We start from the raw sequence: 22,814 nt of genomic DNA, 5'->3' as shown, positions 1-22,814 counted from the left end.
TAAGGCACTCTATGGATACAAGAAGCAAAAACATGCAACACAAACAGAAATAAATCCGTACACAATGGATCAACATTCCGTATTCTGCTGCATATTACGATTTTAGGACAGCTTTGGATTGTGAGCGTCCTAGGAAAAGTCCTGAGGAGATTTCACAGGGACGATCAACAAAAACATGACACTCTCTAGAGGAAACCTGTGTTTGCCTGGCATACAGACAAGTCTCACACTGGTACCACTGCCAGGCACTGAACACACACACACACACACACACTCACACTCACAAAAACACACACACACCACAGTGATACACTTGGCATTCAGTCAACACATAATAATGACTGTACCTTCGAAAATGTCTTGGTCATATGTTTCCTATGCCAACAGTGCATTTGTGTACACAGACAATGATGGGAATATGCCAAACACTTTTCTTTGAGTAAGGATATCACCTCAACACGGAGGACATGTTATCTGAATGCTGTAGTAGTGTTATCTCAGTTCCCTTTCCTGTTGCCAGGAAACTTCTGTGGTAAATCAAGCTAGGCCTGTGTAATTATGCTGTAACCCCAAAAATCTGCCCTCAACAATTACTTAGCCAATTAACAATAGAAGAACAGAGATAAGCAAGGCTTTAAAAAAAAAAAGAAGCAAAACCAAACTAAATGGCCTGAGACATAGCTGCGCAGGAAACTTTTCCTTATTTTTCTGAAAAGGCCATAGTCTTTAGTCATGAGGGGTATATAGAGAGGAGGGGAGAGAGAGAGAAGAAAGAGTGAGATGTGAAAAGAAAAAGGAAGACAGAGGGGGGAGAAGGAGAGGGAGAGAGATGGGGGGGGAGAGAGAGAGGGAGAGAGATGGGGGGAGAGAGAGAGGGAGAGAGATGGGGGGAGAGAGAGAGGGAGAGAGATGGGGGAGAAGGAGAGGGAGAGAGATGGGGGGAGAGAGAGAGGGAGAGGGGGGGAGAGGGGGGGAGAAGGAGAGGGAGAGAGATGGGGGGAGAGAGAGCGAGAGATGGAGAGAAAGCCGATGAGTAAATACAAAGCCTCTGTAGTGACATAGCAACATGATATCTATTTTGGTCGTTGGCACACACTCAAAGGTGTGTGTATAAAGAGAGAGCTGAGATGGAAGGGGGGGGAGCAGAGAGGGCTGATGTGCAGACTATAATTTCAGGGCCTCTCCTAAACTCTTTTATCTTGTCTCTGTCTTGTCTGTCTCTGTTGGAGAGCTTTCACAGACATCCTATACCCCTGTCTCAGTCCCTGGACAGAGGCTCAGGGAGTTGACATCACAGTCCCTCCAGAACACAATAAGATTGGCTCACCAGGTTATATATAGTTATAACATCAGTCAACTGAAATTATTTATTTCATTTCAGTATTTATTAAGGGTGAGAGTTATTTTGATCAAAGCACAACATGTAAGAAGAGAACCTGTAAGCCTATTTGATGATTAACCACCCTCTTTCTGTCAAGTAAGTCATATGGAAATTGGTTTGAACAAATTAAATTCCCACTTGATGCTTTAATAACGAGCATATTTGGAATGTTTGATTTCAACCAGAGACGATGGAAAGGGATGGTTGACTAAGCAGCAGTGTGTCCATCTCATCTCAGCAGCTCTCTCTTACTCTCTGCCATTCTCTCCTCTTACCCATACATGGACAGGCAGTGAGGAATGCAGGCTGATCAGCTGAGAGGGGGGCGTACCTCCGAGCTAATAAAGCCTAGCCTAGCCACAGACCAGGATAGGTTTTGATTTGCTTAGACACAGAACAGGAGTTGTATTAGCCTAGCCACATACCAGCAGAGGTTGTATTAGCCTAGCCACAGACCAGGAGAGGTTGTATTAGCCTAGCCACATACCAGGAGAGGTTGTATTAGCCTAGCAACAGACCAGGAGAGGTTGTATTAGCCTAGCAACAGACCAGGAGAGGTTGTATTAGCCTAGCCACAGACCAGGAGAGGTTGTATTAGCCAAGCCACAGACCAGGAGAGGTTGTATTAGCCTAACCACAGACCAGGATAGGTTGTATTAGACTAGCAACATACCAGGAGAGGTTGTATTAGCCTAGCCACAGACCAGGATAGGTTGTATTAGCCTAGCCACACACCAGGAGAGGTTGCATTAGCCTAGCCACAGACCAGGAGAGGTTGTATTAGCCTAGCCACAGACCAGGAGAGGTTCTATTAGCCTATCCACAGACCAGGAGAGGTTGTATTAGCCTAGCCACATACCAGGAGAGGTTGTATTAGCCTAGCCACAGACCAGGAGAGGTTCTATTAGCCTAGCCACAGACCAGGAGAGGTTGTATTAGCCTAGCCACATACCAGGAGATTGCACAAGTGAGCTTAGCCACAAACAATAGACTCTGCTGTACAAGTCAACTGTTGAACGTAATGCTAACAAGAAGAAACATCCTCCCCTTTTGAGCAGAAATAAGGAGATCAAATCCATTAAATGTGCTCTAAACTGACCATCGTTATAAATCTCAGTCAACATGCTGTTCCATCTTGAGTGATTCTCTCCTCTTCCCTGGGCTATGACTGGAACTCCACTGCACTATGCACTACTAATGTGGTTTATTATGTGTATAATAATAATTATTTCCATCTCTTCCCAAAACAAGTGTAATGAGTTTGGATTGGACAGCTCCCAGCATCCTCTCTGTTCTGCATTCAGCCTTGCCAAGGCTAATCTCCCTGTAATGGCCTGGACCACTACACAAAGAGAGAGGGATTTTCTCTTACCCCCTCTCTCCCTCATTGCCTCTCTCTCACAATTCTCTTCCTCAATCTCTCGATTCTTCATTCAATCTCCCTCTCCCTTTTTTCTCCCATTATCTCGCTCTCTCATCTTCTCTCTATTTTCTCTGTCTTTCTCTCTCTGTCTGTCAGTGTGGTATGTACTGTACTATAAGCATCTATGTGAAACCCCACTGCCTGTCCTGGCACACTCTGGAGATATGGGATTAACACCACTGTCAGCTTTGTTACACTGCTGTGTCTGTCAGCTTTGTTACACTGCTGTGTCTGTCAGCTTTGTTACACTGCTGTGTCTGTCAGCTTTGTTACACTGCTGTGTCTGTCAGCTTTGTTACACTGCTGTGTCTGTCAGCTTTGTTACACTGCTGTGTCGGTCAGCTTTGTTACACTCCTGTGTCTGTCAGCTTCGTTCCACTGCTGTGCCTGTCAACGTTGTTCCACTGCTGTGCCTGTCAGCTTTGTTACACGGCTGTGCCTGTCAACGTTGTTACACGGCTGTGCCTGTCAGCTTTGTTACACAGCTTTGCCTGTCAGCTTTGCTACACAGCTGTGCCTGTCAACGTTGTTACACAGCTGTGCCTGTCAACGTTGTTACACGGCTGTGCCTGTCAACGTTGTTACACGGCTGTGCCTGTCAGCTTTGTTACACGGCTGTGCCTGTCAGCTTTGTTACACAGCTGTGCCTGTCAGCTTTGTTACACAGCTGTGCCTGTCAACGTTGTTACACAGCTGTGCCTGTCAGCTTTGTTACACGGCTGTGCCTGTCAGCTTTGTTACACGGCTGTGCCTGTCAATGTTGTTACACGGCTGTGCCTGTCAACGTTGTTACACAGCTGTGCCTGTCAGCTTTGTTACACAGCTGTGCCTGTCAACGTTGTTACACAGCTGTGCCTGTCAGCTTTGTTACACGGCTGTGCCTGTCAGCTTTGTTACACGGCTGTGCCTGTCAATGTTGTTACACGGCTGTGCCTGTCAACGTTGTTACACGGCTGCGCCTGTCAGCTTTGTTACACAGCTGTGCCTGTCAACGTTGTTACACAGCTGTGCCTGTCAGCTTTGTTACACGGCTGTGCCTGTCAGCTTTGTTACACGGCTGTGCCTGTCAATGTTGTTACACGGCTGTGCCTGTCAGCTTTGTTACACAGCTGTGCCTGTCAACGTTGTTACACGGCTGAGCCTGTCAACGTTGTTACACGGCTGTGCCTGTCAGCTTTGTTACACAGCTGTGCCTGTCAACGTTGTTACACGGCTGTGCCTGTCAACGTTGTTACACGGCTGTGCCTGTCAGCTTTGTTACACAGCTGTGCCTGTCAACGTTGTTACACGGCTGTGCCTGTCAACGTTGTTACACGGCTGTGCCTGTCAACGTTGTTACACAGCTGTGCCTGTCAGCTTTGTTACACAGCTGTGCCTGTCAACGTTGTTACACAGCTGTGCCTGTCAGCTTTGTTACACGGCTGTGCCTGTCAGCTTTGTTACACGGCTGTGCCTGTCAACGTTGTTACACGGCTGTGCCTGTCAGCGTTGTTACACAGCTGTGCCTGTCAAAGTTGTTACACGGCTGTGCCTGTCAAAGTTGTTACACGGCTGTGCCTGTCAGCTTTGTTACACAGCTGTCTGCCACCGAGTCACTTTCTTCTGTTTCTTCTACTTTTCCTCAACTTTCAATAAAGATTTTTGCCACTTTGTTTTCCTAGGAAGGCTTAGCTGGAGGATTGTAAAAAATGAGACCCCCAGTCATTGTCCCCATAGTGAGAGGAACAGGGACTTGACATGTCACTGCTTTGTGTTAGAAGAGACAGGAGGGATGGCGATGTGACATCAAGACAACACATTCCAATCTGACTGGGTGACAGAGACGAGAAAGAGTCTGTTCTCAGCATCTTCCTAGGAGTAAACACTGGAACCAATCATGAAGACAAACACACTCGCATTCAGTACACAAATACACAGACACTCATAGAAGATTAAAGGGAGATTTTTACCGCCAAAAAAGAGAGCTTTGGAGATGATGCTACTGTACATCTAGAACACTTGCTTTTAGGATAGTTGATGGCAGCATTTTGAGCTGTTGGAGCACCTTGCATGGGACGTGAGGGAACAGAATCAGAATAGCACTGCAGACAGATAAACGTCCCTGCACGGCATACAGTACCTGACCTGACTGTGAGTGTGTGTTTGAGAACACAGATAAGTATAGAACTGGCCCAGAGCAAACAAGCCTCCACAGGGCATGAGAAAGTCAACAGACTTTTATTTTTAAACCCTCCTGCTAATTAGTTTACATTCAGTCTATCCTCCTTTCTTTCCCTCCTCTCTCTGGTCTCTTCTAATGATCCGTCTACTCCCACATCCAGAGAAGGGTGACTCTCTACTCCTTCTTCTCCTCCCTTCCAGCATGGAATTCTGGATACAACAGGTCTAGACCTTACAGTGAAATGCTTACTTACAAGCCATTAACCAACAATGCAGTTTTAAGAAATAACCTAAAAAAAAAGGCAAGAGATAAGAACAACAAATAATTAAAGAGCAGCAGTAAATAACAATAGCGGGTCTATATACAGGGGGTACCGGTACAGAGTCAATGTGCAGGGGCACTGGTGTCAAGGTAATTGAGGTAATATGTACATGTAGGGAGAGTTATTAAAGTGAATATGCATAGATAATAACAGAGAAGCAACTGCGTAGAATGAGGGGGGCAATGCAAATAGTCTGGATAGCCACTTGATTAGCTGTTCAGGACTTATGGCTTGAGGGTAGAAGCCTCTTGGACCAAGACTTGGTGCTCCGGAACCGCTTGCCGTGCGGGAGCAAAGAGAACAGTCTAAGACTAGGGTAGCTGGGCCTTCCTCTGACACTGCCTAGTAAAGAGATCCTGGGTGGCAGGAAGCTTGGCCACAGTGATGTACTGGGCCGTATGCACTACCCTCTGTAGTGCCTTGCGGTCTGAGGCTGAGCAGTTGCCATACCAGGCGGTGATGCAACCCGTCAGGATACTCTCAATGGTGCAGCTGTAAAACCTTTTTAGGATGAGGACCCATGCCAAATCTTTTCAGTCTCCTGAGGGGGAATAGGTTTTGTCATGCCCTCTTCACGACTGTCTTGGTGTGCTTGGACCATGTTAGTTTGTTGGTGATGTGGATGCCAAGGAACTTGAAGCTCTCAAACTGCTCCACTACAACCCCCTCAATGAGAATGGGGGCGTGCTTGGTCCTCCTTTTCCTGTAGTCCACAATCATCTCATTTGTCTTGATCATGTTGAGGGAGAGGTTGATATCCTTGAACCACACTGTCAGGTCCCTATAGGCTGTGTCATCGTTGTCGGTGATCAGGCCTACCAATGTTGTGTCATCAGCAAACTTAATGATGGTGTTGGAGTCGTGCCTGGCCGTGCAGTCAGGGAGTACAGGAGGGAACTGAGCACGCACCCCTGAGGGGCCCCCGTGTTGAGAATCAGCATGGCGGATGTGTTGTTACCTACCCTTACCACCTGGGGGCGGCCCATCAGGAAGTCCAGGATCCAGTTGCAGAGGGAGGCGTTTAGTCCCAGCGTCTTTAGCTTAGTGATGAGCTTTGAGGGAACTATGGTGTTGAACGCTGAGCTGTCGTCAATGAATAGCATTCTCACATAGGTGTTCCTTTTGTCCAGGTGTGAAAGGGCAGTGTGGAGTGCAATAGAGATTGCATCATCTGTGGATCTGTTGGTGCGGTATGTAAATTGGAGTGGATCTAGGGTTTCTGGGATAATGTTGTTGATGTGAGCTATGACCAGCCTTTCAAAGCATTTCATGGCTACAGATGTGAGTGCTACAGGTCGGTAGGCATTAAGGCAGGTTACCTCAGTGTTCTTGGGAATAGGGACTATGGTGGTCTGCTTGTAACATGTTGATATTCCGGACTCAGACAGGGAGAGGTCGGAAATGTCAGTGAAGACACTTAGCTATCAGGACAGAAGGCAAAGGCAGATTAGCCAAACGTCGCCTGATCCTAACAAGGCACCCTGATCTTTTTCCACTAAATCTCAGTTTCCTTCTCCAGCAAATGATGGGGATCTGGGCATGGTCGGGTGTCTGTAGTACAGTGCCTTGCGAAAGTATTCGGCCCCCTTGAACTTTGCGATCTTTTGCCACATTTCAGGCTTCAAACATAAAGATATAAAACTGTATTTTTTTGTGAAGAATCAACAACAAGTGGGACACAATCATGAAGTGGAACGACATTTATTGGATATTTCAAACTTTTTTAACAAATCAAAAACTGAAAAATTGGGCGTGCAAAATTATTCAGCCCCTTTACTTTCAGTGCAGCAAACTCTCTCCAGAAGTTCAGTGAGGATCTCTGAATGATCCAATGTTGACCTAAATGACTAATGATGATAAATACAATCCACCTGTGTGTAATCAAGTCTCTGTATAAATGCACCTGCACTGTGATAGTCTCAGAGGTCCGTTAAAAGTGCAGAGAGCATCATGAAGAACAAGGAACACACCAGGCAGGTGTGAAAGTTAAATATTTCGAAATAATATTTTTTGAATTTCCCGCGCCACCTTTTCAGCTGAATGGGAGGGGGTGTTCCCTTTAGGGGACTCCTTGCCATAACAAGTGTAAGAGCCGATAAGACGGCATCCATCACCTCCAGCGCCGTCATCTCATTGCAGATCGTGATTCCCCAGGGGAGGGGAGAGGTGTCACAGGCAGGCAGGCAGATTGGCTGAGCGGGGATGGAAAGCAGAACTCCCGAGTGGCCCACGTTGCCACGGTGCTGCGCTGAAAGAGCCTGCCTCATTACTTACCCAGCCGTAAGAATAACTACGCCTGCCACTGAGAAGCATCTGCTCCTACTGGGTGTAAAACACTGGTACTTCCACCTCTGGAAAAAGCTGAGGACCACCAGACAGGTGAGCATGAGAGACCAATGCTGGATACACAGCTGTTGCCCATGGTCTGGCTGCCCCGGTTCCATTCCCAGAACCAGACATAACATAAAGCCCAAGCCCCATGTCTCTGACACCAGTCCCCAGAGTCCTATGACTGCCCCAGACCCATGCCATACCTCTTATCCCCTATGGTACTCCCAGGTCCCAGACCAACTCCCAGGCACCAGCCCCTGGCCATGTTGCTGAGTCTAACTCTAAGGCGTAGTCAGACACATGTGCAGCAGATGTTGGGTGCAGCCAGCCAGTCAAGTGGCTGTGAGTTTGATTTACATACTGATTACTGCGCTTGGTTTGCCTCCTCACCAGCTGGAGTGACGAACGGAGATTCAGTCAACTTCTCCATTGGATCTAGGGACCGAGCAGATGTGAACATGAGCTAATTACACTCACATAAATGTGTTTCTACTTAGAAAGTACATAGGGGATTTGTCATTTTGTCATACTCCAGTCTCCTGATACATTTTATCAGGGAGACAATCAAAGACTTTTGTGTAAATCTGTCTGGTATTTAAATCGATTTCCTGTACAATCTTTGAATAACTATGGGATTAGATAGTCTGTTATGTGTGTGTGTGTGTGTGTGTGTGTGTGTGTGTGTGTGTGTACTGTACATCTGAGCTTGAACATAACGCCGTTCATATGTGTGACGGTAGGAAGCCATTTCTCTTTCCCCTTCGGTTGAACCAAGATGAACAGCTGGCCCTTCCTATGCCTTGGAATGCGGCAGGTAGCCTAGTGGTTAGAGCGTTGGACTAGTAACCGAAAGGTTTCGAGATTGAATCCCCGAGCTGACAAGGTAAAAATCTGTGGTTCTGCCTCTGAACAACTGTTCCTAGGCCGAAATTGAAAATGAGAATTTGTTCCTAACTAACTTGCCTAGTTAAATAAAGATTAAATTAAAAAACAGAGGAATGACCTGGGTAAGGCAGGTGTCTGACATCCAGAACGCCAGACCATTCCTGCCATTTCTGTCCAGGTAATCCCAGAAACAGTGAGATGAGAAATGGAGCAGGGAAGACCTAAGAGATCTCACTTCCAGACGACTGGAACATACAGTGCCTTCGGAAGGTATTCAGACCCCTTGACTTTTTCCACATTTTGTTATGTTACAGCCTTATTCTAAAATGGACAAACAAATATATACACTACCGTTCAAAAGTTTGGGGTCACTTAGAAATGTCCTTGTTTTTAAAAAATAAATGCATTTTTTTGTCCATTAAAATAACATCAAATTGATCAGATATACAGTGTAGACATTAAAGTTGTTTATGACTATTGTAGTTGGAAATGGCAGATTTTTAATGGAATATCTACATAGGTCGTACAGAGGCCCATTATTAGCAACCATCACTCCTGTGTTCCAAAGGCACGTTATGTTAGCTAATCCAAGTTTATAATTTTAAAAGGTTAATTGATCATTAGAAAACCATTTTGCAATTATGTTAGCACAGATAAAAACTTAAAGAAATTAAAGAAGCAATAAAACTGGCCTTCTTTAGACTGGTTGAGTATCTGGTACATAAGCATTTGTGGGTTCGATTACAGGCTCAAAATGGCCAGAAACAAAGAACTTTCTTCTGAAACTCATCAGTCTATTCCTGTTCTGAGAAATTAACGCTATTCCATGTGAGAAATTGCAAAGAAACTGAAGATCTCGTACAACGCTGTGTACTACTCCCTTCACAGAACAGCGCAAACTGGCCCTGACCAGAATAGAAAGAGGAGTGGGGGGCCCCGGTGCACAACTGAGCAAGAGGACAAGCACATTAGAGTGATTAATTTGAGAAAGACGGCTCACAAGTCCTCAACTGGCAGCTTCTTTAAAAAGTATCCGCAAAACACCAGTCTCAATGTCAACAGTGTCATGATGTGCCCTGGAGGGAGGATCATAGCCCCCCCCCCCTCTCTCTCTACAGTTTATGACAGTTGTAAATACTCTGCTTCTGGGTCTGTAGTATTGAGATTGGAATGTGTGACTGTGGGACACAGAGCAATCTACACACAATAGCCCATAGTGACAAAGCGAAAACAGGTTTTTAGAAAGTACTTAGATCCTTTGCTATGAGACTAGAAATTGAGCTCAGGTGCATCCTGTTTCCATTGATCATCCTTGAGATGTTTCTCCAACTTGATTGGAGTCCACCTGTGGTAAATTCAATTGATTGGACATGATTTGGAAAGGCACACACCTGTCTATATAAGGTACCACAATTGACAGTGCATGTCAGAGCAAAAACCAAGCCATGAGGTCAAAGGAATTGTCCATAGAGCTCCGAGGCAGGACTGTGTCGAAGCACAGATCTGTGAAGGGTACAAAAAGCTTTGAAGGTCCCCAAGAACACAGTGGCCTCCATCATTCTTAAATTAAAGAAGTTTGGAACCACCAAGACTCTTCCTAGAGCTGGACGCCCAGCCAAACTGAGCAATCCGGGGAGAAGGACCTTGGTCAGGGAGGTGACCAAGAACTCAATGGTCACGCTGACAGAGCAGTTCCTCTGTGGAGATGGGAGAAACTTCCAAACATCTCTGCAGCACTCCACCAATCAGGCCTTTATGGTAGAGTGGCCAGACGGAAGCCACTCCTCAGTAAAAGGCACACGACAGCCCGCTTGGAGTTTACCAAAAGGCACCTAAAGAATCTCAGACAATGAGAAACAGGATTATCTGGTTTGATGAAACCAAGATTGAAATCTTTGGCCTTTATCCCAAGCGTCACTTTGGAGGAAACCTGGCAACATCTCTATGGTGAAGCATGGTTGTGGCAGCATCATGTTGTGGGGATGTTTTTCAGTGGCAGGGACTGGGAGACTAGTCAGGATCAAGGCAAAGATGAAAGGAGCAAAGTGCAAAGAGATCCTTGATGAAAACCTGCTCCAGAGCGCTCAGGACCTCAGACTGAAGGTTCACCTTCCAACATGGCAACGACCCTAAGTACACAGCCAAGAAAACACAGGAGTGGCTTCGGAACAAGTCTCTGAATGTCTTTGAGTGGCCCAGCCAGAGCCTGTACTTGAACCCGATCGAGCATCTCTGGATAGACCTGAAAATATCTGTGCAGCAATGCTCCCCATCCAACCTGACATAGCTTGAGAGGATCTGCAGAGAAGAATTGGAGAAACTCCCCAAATACAGGTGTGTCAAGCTTGTAGCGTCATACCCAAGAAGACTCGAGGCTGTAATCGCTGCCAAAGGTGCTTCAACAAAGTACTGAATAAAGGGTCTGAATACATACGTAAATGTGATATCTCAGTTTTTCATTTTGTATAAATTAGCAAACATTTCTAAAATACAGTTTCGTCATTTAATCAATTTTAGAATAAGGCTGTAACCAAACAAAAGGTGGAAAAAGGGGTCAAGGGGTCTGAATACTTTCAGAAGGCACTGCACCTTTAGCCAATAGGGGAAGACATTCACCTTCTGGCCCCCTGTTCACAATTTCACATCAACAAAATCCACATGTAATGCCAAAGTGGGCAAGCCAACTCAGCACTCCCTACGGGGGTATCTTGAAATCAGTCAATTACAGGTGAGCACTGACCTGTCTTTTTATGACCACACATAAAGCTCATCTGGGTTTAAAGGTGAGTGGTTTTATGAGGCAACCGTCTGTCCCTATGATTATAACTGGGGCAGTGGAGACTGGAGACTGTGCAGGGAGAGGGAGGGCGGTGTTAGAGGGACATTGGTTGACAGACCATCCTCCTCAGGCACCATGCAATGAACTTCATGGCCACTCTTAAAGTGGCAATCAGCAGAAGATATATAATGTGTGTGTATATATATATCAAAAAAATAAAGGGAACACTAAAATAACACATCCTAGATCTGAATGAATGGAATATTCTTATTAAATACTTTTTTCTTTACATAGTTGAATGTGCTGACAACAAAATCACACAAAAATTATCAATGGAAATCAAATTTATCAACCCATGGAGGTCTGGATTTGGAGTGACACTCAAAATTAAAGTGGAAAACCACTCTACAGGCTGATCCAACTTTGATGTAATGTCCTTAAAACAAGTCAAAATGAGGCTCAGTAGTGTGTGTGGCCTCCATGTGCCTGTATGACCTCCCTATAACGCCTGGGCATGCTCCTGATGAGGTGGCGGATGGTCTCCTGAGGGATCTCCTCCCAGACCTGGACTAAAGCATCCACCAACTCCTGGACAGTCTGTGGTGCAATGTGGCATGTTGGTGGATGGAGCGAGACATGATGTCCCAGATGTGCTCAATTGGATTCAGGGCTGGGGAACGGGCGGGCCAGTCCATAGCATCAATGCCTTCCTCTTGCAGGAACTGCTGACACACTCCAGCCACAAGTGGTCTAGCATTGTCTTGAACCCAGGGCCAACCGCACCAGCATATGGTCTCACAAGGGGTCTGAGGATCTCATCTTGGTACCTAATGGAAGTCAGGCTATCTCTGGCGAGCACATGGAGGGCTGTGCGGCCCCCCAAAGAAATGCCACCCCACACCATGACTGACCCACCGCCAAACCGGTCATGCTGGAGGATGTTGCAGGCAGCAGAACGTTCTCCACGGTGTCTCCAGACTCTGTCACGTCTGTCACATGTGCTCAGTGTGAACCTGCTTTCATCTGTGAAGAGCACAGGGCACCAGTGGCGAAATTTGCCAATCTTGGTGTTCTCTGGCAAATGGCAAACGTCCTGCACGGTGTTGGGCTGTAAGCACAACCCCCACCTGTGGACGTCGGGCCCTCATACCACCCTCATGGAGTCTGTTTCTGACCGTTTGAGCAGACACATGCACATTTGTGGCCTGCTGGAGGTCATTTTGCAGGGCTCTGGCAGTGCTCCTCCTGCTCCTCCTTGCACAAAGGCGGAGGTAGCAGTCCTGCTGCTGGGTTGTTGCCCTCCTACGGCCTCCTCCACGTCTCCTGATGTACTGGCCTGTCTCCTGGTAGCGCCTCCATGCTCTGGACACTACGCTGACAGACACAGCAAACCTTCTTGCCACAGCTCGCATTGATGTGTCATCCTGGATGAGCTGCACTACCTAAGCCACTTGTGTGGGTTGTAGACTCCGTCTCATGCTACCACTAGAGTGAAAGCACCGGCAGCAATCAAAAGTGACCAAAACATCAGCCAGGAAGCATAGGAACTGAGAAGTGGTCTGTGGTTACCACCTGCAGAACCACTCCTTTATTGGGGGTGTCTTGCTAATTTCCTATAATTTCCACCTATTTTCTATTCCTTTTGCACAACAGCATGTGAAATTTATTGTCAATCAGTGTTGCTTCCTAAGTGGACAGTTTGATTTCACAAAAGTGTGATTGACTTGGAGTTACATTGTGTTGTTTAAGTGTTTCCTTTATTTTTTTGAGCAGTGTATATATATATATATATACAGTTGAAGTCGGACGTTTACATACATTTAGCTTGGAGTCATTAACCTCTTCAACCTATGGGGGCGCTATTTCATTATTGGATTAAAAAAAGTGCCCGTTTAAAGCGCAATATTTTGTCACAAAAAGATGCTCGACTATGCATATAATTGACAGCTTTGGAAAGAAAACACTCGGACGTTTCCAAAACTGCAAAGATATTATCTGTGAGTGCCCCAGAACTGATGCTACAGGCGAAACCAAGATGAAACTTCAAACAGGAAATGAGCAGGATTTTTGAGGCTCTGTTTTCCAATGTCTCCTTATATGGCTGTGAATGCGCCAGGAATGAGCCTGCCCTTTCTATCGTTTCCCCAAGGTGTCTGCAGCATTGTGACGTATTTGTAGGCATATCATTGGAAGATTGGCCATAAGAGACTACATTTACCAGGTGTCCGCCCGGTGTCCTTTGTTGAAATTGCTGCGTAATCTACAAGCTGCACGCAGTCATCCAGTGATTGAGAGGAGAGAGGAGACTTCCACGATATATCATGAAGAGATATGTGAAAAACACCTTGAGGATTGATTCTAAACATTTACCATGTTTCAGTCGATATTATGGAGTTAATTTGGAAAAAAGTTCGGCGTTTTGATGACTGAATTTTCGTTTTTTTTGGTAGCCAAACATGACGCAGAAAACGGAGCGATTTCTCCTGCACAAATAATCTTTCAGGAAAAACTGAACATTTGCTATCTAACTGAGAGTCTCCTCATTGAAAACATCCGAAGTTCTTCAAAGGTAAATTATTTTATTTTAATGCTTTTCTGGTTTTTGTGAAAATGTTGCCTGCTGAATGCTAACGCTAAATGCTACGCTAGCTATCAATACTGTTACACAAATGCTTGTTTTGCTATGGTTGAGAAGCATATTTTGAAAATCTGAGATGACAGTGTTGTTAACAAAAGGCTAAGCTTGAGAGCTAGCATATTGATTTCATTTCATTTGCGATTTTCATGAATAGTTAACGTTGCGTTATGGTAATGAGCTTGAGGCTGTATTCACGATCCCGGATCCGGGATGGCTCGTCGCAACAGGTTAAAACTTGTTTTTCAACCAATCCACAAATGTGTTGATAACAAACTATAGTTTTGGCAAGTCACACAAGTGATTTTCCAACAATTGTTTACAGAGAGATTATTTCACTTATAATTCACTGTATCACAATTCCAGTGGGTCTATTTCAGCCCCACCCATTGCTGACAGGTGTATAAAATCGAGCACACAGCCATGCAATCTCCATAGACAAACATTTTCAGTAGAATGACCTTACTAAAGAGCTCAGTGACTTACAACATGGCACCGTCATAGGATGCCACCTTTCCAACAAGTCAGTTCATCAAATGTCTGCCCTGCTAGAGCTGCCCCGGTCAACTGTAAGTGGTGTTGAACTGGAAACATCTAGGAGCAACAACAGCTTAGCCGTGAAGTGGTAGGCTACACAAACTCAGAAAATGGAACTGCCGGGTTCTGAAGTGGAGAACGCCACCTGCCCCAATGCATAGTGCCAACTGTAAAGTTTGGTTCGGGCTAGGCACCTTAGTTCCAGTGAAGGGAAAACTTAATGCTACTGCACACAATCACATTCCATGCGATTCTGTGTTTCCAACTTTGTGGCAACAGTTTGGGGAAGGCCCTTTCCTGTTTCAGCATGACAATGCCCCGTGCACAAAGCGAATCACCGAGATCGGTGTGGAAGAACTTAACTCAACCCCATCGGACACCTTTGGATGATTTGGAATGCCGACTGCGAGCCAGGCCAAAATGGCCCAACATCAGTGCCCGACCTCATTAATGCTATTGTGGCTGAATGGAAGCAAGTCCCTGCAGCAATGTTCCAACTTCTAGTGGAAAGCCTTCCCAGAAGAGTGGAGGCTGTTATTGAAGCAAAGAGGGGACCAACTCCATATTAATGCCCATGATTTTGTAATAAGATGTAAACAAGCAGGTGTCCACATACTTTTGTTTGTGTGTGTGTGTGTGTATATATATAAATAATGATTTTAGTAAAAATAAAAAATAAAGTTTATATATTTAATTTATATTACGAGTTTTTTTTCTGCATTGTTTTGAAGGACTGGTAAGTAAGCATTTCACTGCATTTCACCTGTTAACAAAGCAGGTGACAATTAAAATTAGAATGTTTATTTTAAACAAAAACAAAGTGTCCTCACCACCCATTTCTGTAAAAAGCTGAGGGACGGAGCTGGAGAAATACAACCGCTCAAATGTATAGTCAGAGGTATGGATGCAAGGATTGAGCATCCACGATATCAACATTATAGTTTTAACCATGTTCTGAGGCTATATTGTGTTTGTTTATATGTACTTTGTTTACAAATATTGGAGTAAAACAACCTTATATTTTGGGTTCTGACAGGTTACAACAGTAGAACTAAACTCATGAGGCATTTATAGGTTATATTCTTCAAGAATCAATGGGTACATATCTTACATTTCTAAGTTCAAAAATGGATATACCAACTGCAGATTGCTTTAAATACAGGTGCGTAAGTAACTGCCTGTGAGTGTTTTTCAACAAGACGCACGACAGAACCTGTCATTATGCAAAGAGCTTGGCTGTAGATATATACAGCAGTGAGATGAAGAGGCAGAAGCTGGACAGGCCTGGAGGGGCCACACAGTCCAGGCTTTCTCCTCCCCTCCCCAGGGGCCTTGTCTGTTCTGTTTCTTAGAGTAAGGTCAGAAGAGAAAGCAGCCCATCAGAGTACGTAGAGGAAGTGCTTCTTTCCTAGAAAAATGATATTTGCAGAGTAGAGAAACAGCTAATGCATGGGCACTGTGGTTAAAGCTTGAGAAACACACATGATCTTATCAGGTTTCACATGCAAGACGGGGCTATGGCCAGCGGAGAGAGTAAGGGCAAGGTAGAACATATAGAAATACTAACCTTCAAACATACACCCACTGTTTCAAGTGACAACTGGTAGGAAGCAATCCTAACTTTTACGTGTCGCATTGTGTTTACACTCTTAACTTCAAGTGCACTCACGTTGTACATCTACAAGTCTCTGCTAGGTAAAGCCCCGCCTTATCTCAGCTCACTGGTCACCATAGCAGCACCCACTCGTAGCACGCGCTCCAGCAGGTATATTTCACTGGTCACCCCCAAAGCCAATTCCTCCTTTGGTCGTCTTTCCTTCCATTTCTCTGCTGCCCATGACTGGAACGAATTGCAAGACTCACATCTCCCTCACTAGCTTTAAGCACCAGCTGTCAGAGCAGTTTACAGATCACTGCACCTGTACTTAGCCTATCTGTAAACAGCCCATCTATCTACCTCATCCCCATACTGGTATTTATTTATTTATTTTGCTCCTTTGCATCCCAGTATCTCTACCTACACATTAATCTTCTGCCGATCTACCATTCCAGTGTTTAATTGCTATATTGTAATTACTTCGCCACCATGGCCTATTTATTTCCTTAACTTACCTCATTTGCACTTACTGTATATAGACTTTTTGTTTTCTTTTGTTCTACTGTATTATTGACTGTATGTTTTGTTTTTTCCATGTGTAACTCTGTGTTGTTGTATGTGTCGAATTGCTACGCTTTATCTTGGCCAGGTCGCAGTTGCAAATGAGAACTTGTTCTCAACTAAAGAAGGATTTTTAAGCCTTGAAACAATTGAGACATGGATTGTGTATGTGTGCCATTCAGAGCGTGAATGGGCAAGACAAAATATTTAAGTGCAACGCTACTGGGTTTTTCACGCTCAACAGTTTCCCATGTGTATCAAGAATGGTCCACCACCCAAAGGACATTCAGCCAACTTGACACAACTGTGGGAAGCATTTGAGTCAGCATGGGCCAGCATCCCTGTGGAACGCTTTTGGCACCTTGTAGAGTCCATGCCTCGACGAATTGAAGCTGTTCTGAGGGAAAAGGGGATGCAACTCAATATTAAGGAAGGTGTTCCTAATGTTTTGTACACTCAGTGTATATGAACTACACTGGGGTCAGATTAAACATGTGGATACCAACAATGCCAGTCTCCTCCTCCTCCCCCTTTCACAAAGAAAAGTCCCTGCCCACGAGAGGGAAACCTAACCACCCCTCTCTCTCTCTCTTCCTCTTGCTCTCTCTCCTTCCCTCTCTCTCTTCCTCTCTCTCTCCCTCTGGTTGCGGCAGTTGGCTTTTACTGGCCCATTGTTCTGGAATCCACCAAGTTCCGGAGTCTCTGCTCACAGAGGGGCTCAGGATCACACAGCTCCCGGCCCTGGGCGCCAGACCGTGCCTGTCGCTCACCTGCCCGCCCTCACTCACACACACACACACGTCTATGGAGAGCAGCGATAGCACACACAAAAAAACACACACCAGTGCTCCAGGAGACTATGAGAATGCTGTGTAAGACAGGATTTAGTTATATAGTTTAAGCAAAGCTTCTTTCCTTTTTCATGTGAGCCTAATCACTCATCACCAGCGTACAGCCTTTCAGAGGAAGATTTATTTAAAAAAAAAACAGTTTGTTCAGCCTTTTTGCAACCTTATTTTTCTTCTCTCCTTTCTCTCGACAGTAACGAACGTCCCTGTTCAGGGTCTTTCTTAACACTGCTGCTGATAACTTTTGACAACTCACTAAATTAGGGGCTCACATGTAAAATCACCTGCTAGTCTTTTCACAATGTTTGGGTGGAGACTACAGTGATACAAATGACCCAATGATTATAACCACCATTTCACCACCTGTCATTCACTGGCTGTCAATCAGCAGTGGTCCCACCCACCCATAAGACCTCCAGTTAAATTTAGAGGGTGAGACAGGAGCCTCAGCTGCCAGCAATGACCAATAGAAAATAGATTCCCCCCTCCCCCCTTTAAAATCTCCAGCCCTCATCATATAGCATCTTCAGAGGAGGAGAAGAAAAGAGGAGACAAGTGAAAGGGAGAGGAGGAGCAAGAGAAGAGCTGAGCCTTGTTGTCTGTGATCAGCCCGGCCCTTTTACCCACTCATGTAGAGCAATTAACCTAGGCTGGCCCATGACCTGAGGGGATGGAAATGAACCCTGACCTCCAGGAGGTCACTCTGTATCTCTATGATGACAGGCTGCTGGGTAGACAACACTCATAGAATCCTCTAACAAAGACCTTTCCTCAGCTGAAGGTTTAAATAAAGCTTCAACATGTTAGGAAGAGCAACAACAAACTGCATAACCCCTATAGCAAACATGAATCAGCTGATATATGGGCCTATAGATTAAAAACTGTACACAGCCAAATCAATCAGGTACCATTATGATGTGATCTAAATGCGAGGGAATCTATTTTTCTGAGAACTTTGTTGTGCCCTATTTACCTCCAATCCCACCCAATCACCCCTCATAAACACACACACACACACACACACACAGTGATGCTGTCCTAGGGGGGGTATGGATTGTCTCTATTTGCGGATTCAGCTGGGCTGTTTTAAGAGGACCATAAACAGAGTTGATGGTTAGCCTCCCCACAGCGCAGAGTGCCTCCCAGGGACCTCCAACACCACCCAGGAAGGTCCGGAGGGGAATTTAACACCAAGAACAGTTGCCTGGTTGTGAACAGTGAATAATCCTCCAAAGAAGAGAGGAAGTCCCCCAAAAGAAGCAGGCTATCTTGTCTCAGAGCTGGAGACAGTAAACAACCCTCTGCCTCCCTCTTTGTCCCAACCATCAGCCATGTACAGCATCTGTCCATTTGCTTGAGGTACACACATTTTGCTGTGATTGTAACATATGGAGTCTGCATCACAAGTTCACAACGCATCTATTCAACAAAGACACAACCACAGAGCAGTTCTCAACTCATGCCCTTTTCATTGCATGATTAAGCTGTTGATTGGCATACGAATATGTTCATTGCCTTCAAAACACTGTGCGCAAGGCTACTTACCACATATGAACATTACCAGTGACGCGTGCATGGTTTTATGTTCATGGGTCAGTCCCCTTCGACTTGTTCAGTAGATTCAGCCTGAAAATGTTACGTAGAAATAGCCTGGTATGAATAATGTCACACGTTAACTCAATCAATACAAAAGACAGAGCTGTTTTGATTCTGCACTTATTTATTTAAAAAAAAAAAACTTTTAAAAAACTGATACGGCATTACAATATAAAGTTTGCTGGTTGGAAAGTAGGTTTAATAGCATAGTTAAACTATAATAAACAACGTCAGAGATCACAAAAAAAAGACACTTACACTTTAATATTAGTAGGTTTGATCCCCCTGTCTTTTAAATCAACACGAATCCATACGATTCCCCCTGTTTCATTTGAGCGGAGTTGGCAGTATAATCAGAAGCCTTGACCACCACTCTCCAAAGTATTTGATATCTGACGACCACTCTCCGAAATTCTGTCCCGAGTCTCGTTTGATGGAAACTCCGCTGCGGAGTTTCGTTTGGTAGGAATGGACCCTGGAGCGCGTCTGACTGCTTATTGTAGTGTAATAACATCAAAGCAAAATCCACTATTAAACGGTTTTAACATGAACTATTAAACGGTTTTAAAATTAATTATGACTACGATGCTGCATAAACGTGTGACTTTGATCAAATCAAAAGTGGGCTGAAGATTCAGATAATAATTTCGCCATGATTGATACACATATAATGACAGTAGACTCAGATGGTTTTGGCTGCCGAGTCTGGACCTTGAAGAAGTTAGTGAAGTTAATTCAAGTAGTGTGTAAAATCCACCACCGGTTTTCAGAAGACCCTAGTGTCAGAGAGAATAGATGTGCGCCTTGGAAACAGGAATGCGCGCTCTGGGGAGAACGGATTAGGTTCCCTTTGATTGCTTCAGTGAACAATCCATGCGGCGCACATAACCACCTACTACACTTACCATCCCACTCTTCGCAGGCTTTAAAAAAAGCAGATGTTTCCAGTTTTCAGGGATACAGTATTTTCAACCTAACTTGTTTCCCCTGAAAAAACGGAAGTGGGGATTCCGCTCAGGTGTCTTGTTAGGCCTACTACGTTAGGTTAGCCATCACCAGACCATGCTCCTTCCCAACAACAGGTGGTTGGAAAAAAATCCTGTTCATTTGGTTGTAATTCCTACAAGCATTTTAATGAATTTGAACATGTTTTCAGACAGAAAACAACATTGCATCTTATGATTAGACATGTTATAGATATCTATTAGGCTATTCGATTTTCATAATGGTTAGACAACATACAGTGTGTGTAACAATGTTAGCACATCCTGAAACATGCCTCTGGATATATCGTCAACGTGTGATATTACATATGCTCTCTGTGGACAGTCAAGCTTTTTATTTGACCCCCTAAACCTGGGCCACTATGTAGCGCGTGTCTCTCTTGCTCTCTCTCAGGACTGGGGGAGGGAGAGAATTTTCACTCAATGAGCACAATTAATGCACACTGAACGTTAAGACACACACACACACACACACACACACACACACACACACAGTTGAGGTAGGTAGAAGCCTCAATGCATTCTCACAACGTAGCAAGGGAGAAGCAAACTACAAAAAGCCCCAACCAACATATGAGGTTAACTAACACAAAGAATGAAACCAACAAAGGCTGGCCGAAAGGCTCCAATTTGTAAGTCGCTCTGGATAAGAGCGTCTGCTAAATGACTTAAATGTAAATGTAAATGTTCTGGCCTCATCTCAACAACAAGAAATCCCCCTCTTACAAAGATCCTGATTGCCCACACCTGAGTAAGGCTTTCTGGCTGAGCACATCATCTAAAGCAGTTGCTGCTGCTGCCCCCTGGGGGTGAGGGGTAATACTCATTACACATTAGTATGTTGTCCATCAATGTGCCTAAACTACATATCATAACATGCCCAACAAAAAACTTCAACATTATATCAAATGTATATTTATTTTTCATAGACGTCTGTTTCAATTATACATCAACGGAGCTGAAATTTGTGTAGAACATGTTTTGTTTGTGTGAGCGACCGTGCGTGTGTTTGTTTTTGTGTGTAATGTATATGTGTGGCTGACGAAAAAGTATTTTCTGAATCAAAATGTAACATCTGTCACTCCTAGGTATCACATATGACTTTTACGATATGTCATATTGTACATATACTTACTGTAGTCAGAATAAATCAAAAATAATTCCTGAAAGGGCATTTAATTGGTCAAAAGAACATATTCCTCGGTAAAACATTCTCTCTGATCTCTTTTCTTCAACTAATTCAAAAGTCAATCTACCTTGGAACACGAAACATGTTTCATTGGTCCATATCCAGTTGTCGTGTTCCAGACATAGCTACACAACAAACTTGTGCAGATGGCATCATGTCAAAACCATGAGAAGAATGATTGGGAGTTACTGACAGATGACCTATGTAGTGCAGACAGTTCTACTGACAGTTTTACTGGCATATTCACAACATCAGAAGGAGCCCCCTGCTATGTTCCAACAGACTACAGCTGTACAGTACACATGACCCAGTGTTCCTCCCATCACTAACAGTTACCTTATTTCTTATTTTTTTTGTGATAATATTTTTTATTAAATTCCTTTCAAATTTGACAGAGAGAATGGGAATGAAGCACCAGTGGTACATTTTCACGAATACAGTTTTTCTCTCCTACATCGTTCAATCCACATGATCAGTTACAGTTGTTGTATGTCTGCACCTGCTTTCGTATGGCCTCCCGTGCTTCCGTGGCGTTCCTCTCCAGCTCTCCTAACTCGCTCTGCTGGTCCAGCATTTTCTGCTCATTATTACGGAACTTCTTCTCAAGCTCTGAAACAACAGAACAACAGAGAACAGATTATAGGAAGACAACAATAGAGGGACATTCTTTGAAAAGCTTAGCTGCTTCTCAAATGGCACACTAGTCCCTATATAATGCCCTACTTTTGAACAGAGCCCTATGGGCCCTAGTCAAAAATAGTGCACGATGTAGAGAACATCTAGTTTCGACCACATCTGTATACAAAACCAAAGACAGACACTATGTTGATATCCTTTAGCCATGGACTACTCTTAACCCTGATTACTCTTTATGGATTCATACTTCTCTATCTACACCTGTTGAGTATGTATTCTGTATCATACGCTTGAGAGGGCAGTACAGTAACGTTACATACTCCGTAGCGTTTCTATGCCCTTGTTGGCCTTAGTGAGCAGGTCTTCAGCCTCCTTCTTGATCTCCTTGGCCCTCTGGTTGACGTTCCCCAGGCCCCCCGAGGCCCCGCCCAGAGAGTCCACCTTCATCTGCAGTTCCTTGTACCGATCCTCCGTTTCATTCAGCCTCTGGAGCACAACCAGACACATAGAGCAACAAGTCAACGTGCGGGATCACATGGATATCTATTGTCAAAATGAATAGATTGCCACGACTGAATTTCTGTAGTTCAATGCTCCCCCTTCTGGCTATTGGGATAAAATTCATATTGTGGTTTATAAATGTATATGGCAAGGTAAAAGATCAAATGAACACACTTACAAATAGAGAAAGACGCAGGAAGACTATCCGTACCAAACTTTAAATTGTATTACAAGGCACTAGCATTTTGGCTCTTCCTAAATCGATTTAGACATGATTCTTCTGTCTGGAGAGTATGGAGAGATATATGGTGTCTCCTATTGCTCTGGAAGAGGTGATCAACACTGACACTGTATATCCCTTAACCAATGTAAACAAAGCTTTGGTCCTATTATTTCTCACAATTTATTTTTGGGGCAAATTGAAAAAC

General features: G+C 44.5%; 2 protein-coding genes across 2 annotated transcripts in view; both read right to left on the bottom strand.

Moving 5' to 3' along the window:
* The window catches only part of lamb2 (laminin, beta 2 (laminin S)), a 43,705-nt gene extending 22,832 nt beyond the window's left edge, over window positions 1-20,873 (bottom strand). The window contains exons 1-2 of the mRNA XM_029664438.2: window positions 19,315-20,873; window positions 19,006-19,086 (exon numbers count right to left, since the gene is read on the bottom strand). Coding sequence (XP_029520298.1) covers window positions 19,006-19,036 — 31 coding nt within the window. The 5' untranslated portion in view covers window positions 19,037-19,086; window positions 19,315-20,873. The remainder of the gene's footprint in view (window positions 1-19,005; window positions 19,087-19,314) is intronic.
* An 86-nt stretch (window positions 20,874-20,959) lies between these two features.
* lamb2l (laminin, beta 2-like) overlaps window positions 20,960-22,814 on the bottom strand; it is a 66,127-nt gene continuing 64,272 nt past the window's right edge. The window contains exons 35-36 of the mRNA XM_029664431.2: window positions 22,206-22,371; window positions 20,960-21,858 (exon numbers count right to left, since the gene is read on the bottom strand). Coding sequence (XP_029520291.2) covers window positions 21,722-21,858; window positions 22,206-22,371 — 303 coding nt within the window. The 3' untranslated portion in view covers window positions 20,960-21,721. The remainder of the gene's footprint in view (window positions 21,859-22,205; window positions 22,372-22,814) is intronic.

Source organism: Oncorhynchus nerka, linkage group LG7 (genome assembly GCF_034236695.1).
Source record: "Oncorhynchus nerka isolate Pitt River linkage group LG7, Oner_Uvic_2.0, whole genome shotgun sequence".
Lineage (NCBI taxonomy): Eukaryota > Metazoa > Chordata > Actinopteri > Salmoniformes > Salmonidae > Oncorhynchus > Oncorhynchus nerka.
Note: the sequence above shows the minus strand (reverse complement) of the source record. Positions and strands in the feature narration are given on the sequence as shown.